The 10,000-nt window shown below is 47.9% G+C and overlaps 1 protein-coding gene across 1 annotated transcript in view; it reads right to left on the reverse strand.

Moving 5' to 3' along the window:
• Window positions 1-10,000, reverse strand: part of LOC143276400 (uncharacterized) — a 66,908-nt gene that overhangs the window by 49,829 nt on the left and 7,079 nt on the right. The window contains exons 2-6 of the mRNA XM_076580887.1: window positions 7,816-8,130; window positions 7,052-7,252; window positions 4,048-4,302; window positions 2,270-2,695; window positions 97-957 (exon numbers count right to left, since the gene is read on the reverse strand). Of these exons, the coding sequence (XP_076437002.1) occupies window positions 97-957; window positions 2,270-2,695; window positions 4,048-4,302; window positions 7,052-7,252; window positions 7,816-8,130 (2,058 nt within the window). The remainder of the gene's footprint in view (window positions 1-96; window positions 958-2,269; window positions 2,696-4,047; window positions 4,303-7,051; window positions 7,253-7,815; window positions 8,131-10,000) is intronic.

Consider the following 10,000-nt stretch of genomic DNA (forward strand, 5'->3'; position numbering starts at 1 on the left):
AATCATTGTACTTCTAAACACACACACACACACACACACACACACACACACACACACACACACACACACACACACACACACACACACACACCTCACCTTTAACCGTTTTACCGCCAGCAGGAGCCGTCTTCGGTCGGGGAGTGGGCGTGGTCTTGGCAGTGACGTCATCCTTCTTAACCCCACGCGCCGAAGTCGGCCTTGACCCCCCACCCCCACTAGACGACAACGAGGCTGACGAGGGCCTCTGCTTTGTGGATGTGGTGGAGGTTTTGGCGGGAGCTCCTGGCTTGGCAGCAGACGGGGTTGGTGCCTTCTTGGGAGACTTGGGTGCGGCTTTGGTGGTCGTGGTTTTGGTGGTCGTGGTTTTGGTGGCGGCCTTGGTGGATTTGGGTTTGGGTTCGGGTTTGGGCTCGGGCTCGGAAGGTTTGGGCTCTGGGATGGGTTGGGGGACTACCGTGGCGACAGGTTTGGGGGTCTCCTCCCCTACTGATACCGGTTCTGGTTCTGGTTCGGGTTCGGGTACGGGTACAGCCGGTTCCGGTTCCGGTTCTGGTTCTGGTTTGGCCGGCGCCGGGGTTTCTCGTTCTTCCGTTGCAGCGGTGTCTGGCTGCGGGATGGAAACTTCCTCTTTCTCCTCCTTCTTCTTCTCCTCTTCGTCTGCTGTCTTTGCTTCTGTGTCCACCGGCACGTCTTGGGCGTTTGTTTCTTCCACGCTGAGTTTTTCCTCCACTGCTGTGCTTGGTGCGGGTGTCTCGGTGTCTTGCACGGGAACGAGAGTGACGAGGTCTTCTGTGGCTGGTTGAGGGGGCGTGTCTTGCTCCACAGGCTGGGTGAGCTGTGGGACGTCCCTGGTGATGTCCGCGGCGATCTCCTCCTTGGGCTCCGAGTCTTCCCGAGTTTCCTCCTTCTCCTCCTCCCGTGCTGCCTCCTGGGAGGGCAGGCCTGGCTGGGCTACGTCTGTAGATGAAAGGATTTACTTTTGGTTTGATTCTTTTTCCTTTCTTTCTTTTTATCATTATTATTAGAACAGAATAGAATGCCTTTATTACCAAGTGTACCAGGGTCACAAGGAATATGGGGGGTGGGTGGGGGGGATAGTACATAACAAGGTACGAATATAAATCGAAAATCATACACAAACACAGATACAGTAGAAAACAGGATACATACAAGTGCATATCAAAATTAAAACTTGTGCATACATGCACGCGGCACTGCACACACCCACTCTCTCTCTCTCTCTTTCTCTCTCTCTCTCTCTCTTTCTCTCTCTTATTTTATTTTATTTTTTCATTGCATCTCTCTTTCTCCCACGTTTGACTAGAACAATCAAACGGTGGCGTTTAGTCCGCATTCGGATGAGACGATAAAACAGAGGTCCCGTTTCCAGCAGGTACTTGGCGCACTAAAAAAAAAAAAAGAAAAAAAAAAAAGAAGAAGAACCCATGGCAACATTAGCGTTGCCCTCTGGCAAAATACTGTGGAAGAAATCCACTCGGATACGTACACAGATACGTACACAACACCTGACTATGCTGCAAATCAGGTATCTGCCCAGTCGATATGATTTAGCGTGTATGGATTTGTCCGAACGAAGTAAAGCCACCTTGAGAAACTCAAGCTGTATATGCAAACACTGATAAAAAAAAAACGTTTGACCGCAGACAAGAAAACCATTTGCCGAGACACAAGCTAGGTAGCGACAGTACACAGCGAACAAGGCTGCAGGAACAGATCTTTTGCGCATGCGCGGCGCCCCAGTGAGCCTTGACAGAGTTAAATAGGGAAGAGGAGGAGAAGGTGGTGGAGGAGAAGGGGGAGGAACAGGAGCAGGAGAAGCAGGAGAAGCAAAAGAAGAAAGAGGAGCACACACACACACACACACACACACACACACACACACACGCACGCACACACGCACATACACAAACACTGACACACACGCACGCACAAACTGACACATACGCACGCATGTACACACGCATACACATACACACAAACACACACACTGACACATACGCGCGCACTCACACACATAAAGACGCGCGCGCGCGCGTACACACACACACACACACACACATGCACACGCACACGCACACGCACACACTCACACATAAGCATGCACGCATGTACACACGCATACACATACACACAAACACACACACTGACACATACGCGCGCACGCACGCACACACACAAACACACGCGCGCGCGTACAAACACACACACACACACACACACACACACACACACACACACACACACTAACCTCCAACAGACTCCTCCTCCATATCACCCATCGCTCCCACCTCCTCCTCCCCCACCTCTCGCTCCTGCCACGATTTCTCCTCCTCCTCCTCCTCCTCTTCTTCCTCTTCCTCCTCCTCCTCTTCCCCCTCCTCCTTTTTCCCCGCTCCACCAAGCCCTTCCACCTCTTCCTCCTCCCTCCTCTCTTCCCTCTCCTGTCCCAAGGGCAGCAACTGCTCCCCCGCTTCAAAGGGCGATGACTCTGCAGGCGCGCACTCCTGCACGCCTCCCAGCCCCTCCGCCAGGGGGCTCTGACCGGACGCCTTGTCTTGCTCGGGGACGGGGTGGGAGGGGGGAGGGGCGCACTGAATCAGCAGGTCCAGGGGGGAGGAGGAGAGAGGTGGGGGCTGGGTCTCCTCCGGGCGGGGTTCTGCCGGCGGGGCCGCTTCTGCAATGTGCAGCGGTGGTGAAGATGATGATGATGATGAAATAGTAGTAGTTGTAGTAGTTGTGGTAGTAGTAGTAGTAGCTGCTGCTGTTGTTGTTGCTGTTGCTGTTGTTATTGTTGTTGTTGGTCAGTAATCATAATAATCATAATCACAATGATGATGATGATGGTGGTGGTAATAATAATAATAATAACAATAATAATGATGATCATGATGGTTATGATGATGATGATAATGATGATGATATGATGATGGTGTTGGTGACGGTGGTGGTGGTGGTAATGGTGGTGACGACGATGATGATGGTGTTGGTGACGGTGGTGGTGGTGGTGCTGGTAATGATGATGATGATGATAAAGACGAACCAGCACTGACATCACCAAACCAACGGCTAGCTCTCTGTTCACACACACACACACACACACACACACACACACACACACACACACACACACACACACAGAGAGAGAGAGAGAGAGAGAGAGAGAGGGGTCAACTTGCATGCATCCACTTCCCAACCAACCGAACCTCCACCCCCCAGCCCCCCTCACCCAACCCCCCTTCCTCCTCACTGAGGGGGTGGTTGTCAAATATCTCTTGAAGCGGACACACGTGACATTGGAGACTGTATACACATACCTCCCTCATTCGGTTTCAGTTTCAGTTTCAGTTTCACAAGGAGGCGTCACTGCGTTCGGACAAATCCATACACGCTACACCACATCTGCAGGGCAAAGGCCTGACAGCAGCATAACCCAACACGCTTAGTCAGGCCTTGAGTGTACGCACATATATTTCAGTGTACCTATCAGAGTGGATTTCTTCGCCAGAGGGCCACACACCAGAGGAGACCCTGCACTGCTGCTGAGTCACTTCGGTGGTGTTCAGTGGATTTCTGCTACAGAGGACAACACTCTCGTTGCCATGGGTTCTTTTTCAGTGCGCCAAGTGCGTCCCGCACACGGAATCTAGGTTAATCGTCTCATCCGAATGACTAGACGCTCAGTTTGATTTTCCGGTCAAACTTTCGAGAAAGGGCGCACTGAAAAAGAACCCATGGCAACAATAAATGTAGCCCTCTGGAGAATTTTGAAGAAAAAAATCCCCTCTGTATGGCACACAAATATATATGTGCATGGACTCAAGGCCTGACTAAGCGCGTATGGGTTATGCTGCTGGTCAGGCATCTCCCCAGCAGATGTGGTGTGGCGCGAGTACGGATTTGTTTGCATTCAGTAGCGCCTCCTGGAGAAACTGAAACTGAAACTGAAACCTTCCCCAGCAACCATGCCTCCTGTTCTCACTCCCCCCCCCCACCCATCCCCCAGCCCCTGACTCATCACCCACCCACCTGGCTGACAAGGGCGATCACTCATGATCTCTTTCTCATCTTCCTCTTCCTCGGAGTCTTCAATTCTGGCGACGCCATCGTTGAGGTCGTCCTGACTGTTCCTTCTTTCCTCGGCGAACATGGCGGCCTGGGACTCCATGGCGCTGTCCACGGTCTCTTTGTGGGGGGGAGGGGGAGAGGAGGAGGAGGGGGGAAAGGTCGAGGTCGTCTCCGGATGACTCACGTCCACCAGAACGTTGATGTCATTATCAGCACCTATCAATAGGTGACGGGGCAGAGAACAAAGAAACGTTGACGTCATGATCAGCACCTGTCAATAGGTGACGGGGCAGAGAACAAAGAAACGTTGACGTCATGATCAGCACCTGTCAATAGGTGACGGGGCAGAGAAAAAAGAAACGTTGACGTCATGATCAGTACCGATCAATAGGTGACGGGGCAGAGAACAAAGAAACGTTGACGTCATGATCAGCACCGATCAATAGGTGACGGGACAGAGAACAGAGAGATGGTGGTTCTTTATCAACATTACCAGGCAACAGGGCAGAAAGACATATGGTGATTCATTATCAACACCTGAACACAACAGGGCAGAAAGATAGATGGTAGTACAATATCAACACCTGAACACAACAGAAATTGACAACAATCACAGTCAATGACCAGTCTGTTGAGGGGAAAAAACAAATAATAATAAAAAATAAAAAACACGAAAGTTTTTTTTCTGGTCCAAAATGGGTGTTTTGTTGGTTTTACTATTCTTATATACTTACATACGTGCTCACGTACTTACTAACTTATTTACCGATTGATTGATTGATCGATTTATTGATTTGTTTATTTTGTATGTGTTGTTTTTTCTCTATTTATTTATCTATTTATATTTTTGTTTATTCATATATTTCACAATTTATTTATTCCTTTGTTCAGATGTTCATTTCTCTATTTACTCTTTTACGAGTGAGCGGCCGCGGGAATATGTCAAGGGAAATTTCATCTGCATCCCACGTGGAAGAAAAGGTGATGACGGAGGAGACTTGAGAGAAAGATGTGAAAGGAACAAAGGTCAATGGGCGTGGACCGACACGCCCCTCTGGTTGGATTACAGCGTCAGGTTATGCTCTCTCTCTCTCTCTCTCTCTCTCTCTCTCTCTATATATATATATATATATATATATATATATATATATATATATATATATATATTTGAGGCCCAACACTCGGCTTATATCACAGATTGACATAAGTTTACATTTGGGCCAACAGCAAAGTGAGAGCTTGTCAACGGGAAACCATTTACAGCTTAGTCTTTTTCTGAAGGACTATGACTCTCAAACTAGGAAGCAAAATTACACTGGCTCTTAGTGCTGCAGCCTTGTGGGCTAGTTGGCCTTTGGGAACCATCCCAACGCCGACTGTCCTAAAACCCTCTTGGCCGAGAGAGTGGGGATGTACTTGGGCAAAACACTCTCCACTATAATCAAATTCTAGCCCAAATAGTCGGAACAGCAGTTGCCTCCTCTGCTGCTCTGATGGTCATAGTCGGACACGACTGACTATCATCTATCTATCTATCTATCTATCTCTCTCTATATATATACATACATACATAGATACATATATACATACATAAAATGTATATATATGCACAGAGAGAGAGAGAACGAACGAACGAACAAACCCTTTTTCTTTGTTGAGGGAGAAAAAGGGAATAAGCACAAATGGTTTGTTGTCATCCTGCCCTCATGAAAAGGGAAATAAATACTCAATGCAAAAGCATAACATTACATGAATAAACTTCACATTATGTCATCAAAGGAAAGATGAACAACATAAATACATGCACAAACAATACTTAGGTCAGAAAGAGAAGAAGACAGCAGAGAGACAGAGACAGAGAGAGACAGAGACAGAGAGAGACAAAGACACAGACACAGAGAGAGAGAGCCAACACTCACAGACACAGACGTGATATATATATAGATATATAGATAGATATATATATAGATATATATCTACATATACATATATATATATATATATATATATATATATATATATATATATATATATATATATATATATATATATATATAAGGCACTCTCCACTATAATCAAATTCTAGCCCAAATAGTCGGAACAGCAGTTGCCTCCTCTGCTGTTCTGATGGTCATAGTCGGACACGACTATTATATATATATATATATATATATATGTGTGTGTGTGTGTGTGTGTGTGTGTCTGTGTCTCTGTGTGTGTGTGTGTGTGTGTGTCTGTGTCTGTGTCTGTGTCTGCGTTTATATGTATGCTTACATGCCTTTGTGATGTTATGTTGGCATGGTGGTTTTGTTCTGGGGCGCTTTGACCGATCTGTTTAAAGTCTGGCCCACTTCCCCACCGGCCACCCCACTCCCCACTGCCCCTTCACTCCAACTCCCCCCATCACCCCCCTTAAATGCAGTGGGAGCGATGATGGTGTGCAGAGAGGGGGTGGCAGTGTGCGGAGTGTGAGTTGACTTCTATAATCGTTTTGCATGCAGCATGTTTTTACCTGCCCAGTTTTACCTGACTTTTTACTCACTGGTTGCTATTTAACCAGCCTGTAAAGCTTTCACTTCTGTACCCTTGCCTTGAAGAAGCTGTTTTAGCTTGGTATTTACCTCAGTGCTTTCTGCAAGGAGCGGTGCCCAGGACACGAAGAGAGTGTGAACTATCTGTATATATATATATATTGTCCTAAATCCCTCTTGGCTGAGAGATCGGGGAACTCTCCACAATTATCAAGTTCTATCCCAGACTGTCAGGACAGAAGTTGTCTCCTCTGCTGGTCTGACGGTCATAGTCGGACGCGACAGACTGTCATTGATGCATATACGGTCAGTTCAGCTTTCACTTCACAGAGATAAATGACCAAAAGTCAGATTTTCACTCAGACTGATGGAACATCAGTTGCCTCCTACTCTCGTGACTCCTCGTCACGGACACGACAGACTGTCACACATACCTTCATCAGAAGTGCTGTGGATGAAGTAATCGTCCTCAGACTCCCTGGCGCCGATGACCTCCTGGTGGGCGTCATCCTGAGACCTGTGTGGGTCCTGCAGGTCCCTGGGGACGGTCATGGCGGAGGTGGCGGAGGAGGACTCTGTGCCGGACACCGTGGCCCCGTTGGTCAGCTGCATGAAGCTGTCCGTCATCCCGCAGCCTGCAGCCAGGGACGTGGACACGAAATGTAACGCACGTCACACGTACGGACACATTGTCACGTGATAGAGTGAAAGCTTTGCACGTGACTCACGACACATAGCACATACCACATAACAGCTTTGCACGTGAGACATGACACATATCACATAATACATTATGTCTTTGGACGTGACACACGACACATAGCACATGACACATTACAGCTTTGCACGTGACACACGACACATAGCACATAACACATTACAGCTTTGCACGTGACACACGACACACAGCACACATGACACAATATGACACTGTAACACGTGGCGCATCACACAAAACACAATAACACACCGCATAGTACATCACACGACGCAACACGTAGTACATAAACATAGCAGAACACGTGGTAGCACATGGTAGCACGAAACACAATACACAACACAGCACACAATACATAATACAACATCCCCCCTCCCCCCTCACCCAAATTATAATGATAATAATCATCAGCATCATCATCAGCATCGTCATCATCATCGTCATAAACACGCGCTCACACTTCTCTCCCCGAATCATTACCTCCCAGCACGTCGCGGCGCTCGTCGAAGGGTGACAACTCCTCGTCGTCCTGGAGACCAGGGCCGGACAACTCCTCGGACTGGGTGTAGATGAAGCTGTCAGTCATGCCACACCCCCCGAACGTGTCCCCGCCCCCTTGGGACACGTTGCTCGTGCTGGTGGTCGTCTCCGTGTCAAGGTCACTCTGAGGGTCAAGGTCGCGCGAGAAGACGCCGGACATGGTCATGGGGTCGGCGGTGCTGACCCTCATGACGTCATCCGTGTCGTCACTCCTCGGAGCTTCCATGCCGTTGGTTGCCGCTCCTCCTTCCGAAACTGTAGCATACGAGAAAATCAAATCAAATCAAATCAAGTAAGATAAAATCAAATAAAATCAAATGAAATGAAATATATCAATCACAGTTTGGTATGGAAATTCACACTCAGTCAAATTAAATCAAGCTTCGTGTGTAAAGGGATAAAACTGATCTCTTGCAGTGTCAGTTCCATCACTACGTACTAGTTTCCTGAGTTCGATCCTCTGTCGAAATTGGGGGTTTAATCAAGGGTGGAGATTTTTTCCCCCGATCCCTAAGGTCAACACGAATGCAGACCTGCTCGTGCCTGCACCCCTTTGTGTGTTTCTGCATGAAGAAGATCAAAGACGCGCGTTAAAGATCCTGTAATCCATGTCAGCGTTCGGTGGATTATAGAAACAAGAACATACACGGAATGCACATCCACGAAGATGGAGAATAGCTGCCTACATGGCGAAGTTTTTTCTTCTTTAAAAAACAAACAAACGGCTATACACGCAAAAATGTTACATGTCTGTGTGTGTGTGTGTGTGTGTGTGTGTGTGTGTGTGTGTGTGTGTGTGTGTGTGTGTGTGTGTGTGTGTGTACGTGTGTATGTGTGTGTGCGCGCGCGAGTGAATGAAACCTGGTTAAATTACACAGGAAACGAATGATGAGCGCCCAATTGCATCTGTCAGTCGGCTCGACCCAGGTCGACAGTCTGTTGTACAAATGACTCAGTGTTTGCAACAGCGCTTAGAGCTTGGTTTGTGACCGAAGATAGGCGCCATGTAAGTATCCGTATCACCAGTTATCGACTCCCTCAGAGAGCCTTCCCAAAGGCTTCTCACTGGGAAGGAGTGAACGAAGAAATGACAGGCAGAAGACACCATCTGGGAACCCCAGGCACATCTCACATCCAGGACAGACATCCAGGACTCCGACACGTTCTTGAACAACTTGACCTTCACACCACCATGACCCCAATACTGAACAACGTGACCTTCACAACACCAGCACCCCAGCACTGAACAACGTGACCTTCACAACACCATGATCCCAATACTGAACAACGTGACCTTCACAACACCATGACCCCAATACTGAACAACGTGACCTTCACAACACCATGACCCCAATACTGAACAACGTGACCTTCACAACACCATGACCCCAATACTGAACAACGTGACCTTCACAAAACCATGACCCCAGTACTGAACAACGTGACCTTCACAACACCATGACCCCAATACTGAACAACTTGACCTTCACAACACCATGACCCCAATACTGAACAACGTGACCTTCACAAAACCATGACCCCAGTACTGAACAACGTGACCTTCACAACACCATGACCCCAATACTGAACAACGTGACCTTCACAACACCATGACTCCAGTACTGAACAACGTGACCTTCACAACACCATGACCCCAGTACCGAACAACGTGACCTTCACAGCAAAAATATCCCAATATTGAACAACGTGACCTTCACAACACCAAATCCCAATGCTGAACAACGTTACCTTCACAATCCCAAGACCTCAATACTGAACAACGTGACCTTCACAACACCAAGACCCCAGTACTGAACAACGTGACCTTCACAACCTCAAGACCACAATATTGAACAACGTGACCTTCACAACAAAAAGATCCCAATATTGAACAACTTGACCTTCACAACACCAAGACCCCAGCACTGAACAACGTGACCTTCACAACCCAAAGACCCCAGTACTGAACAACGTGACCTTCACAACCTCAAGACCACAATATTGAACAACGTGACCTTCACAACCCAAAGACCCCAGTACTGAACAACGTGACCTTCACAACACCAAGACCCCAATACTGAACAATTTTACCTTCACAACCCAAAGACCACAATATTGAACAACG

Source organism: Babylonia areolata, chromosome 32, assembly GCF_041734735.1.
Source record: "Babylonia areolata isolate BAREFJ2019XMU chromosome 32, ASM4173473v1, whole genome shotgun sequence".
NCBI lineage: Eukaryota > Metazoa > Mollusca > Gastropoda > Neogastropoda > Buccinidae > Babylonia > Babylonia areolata.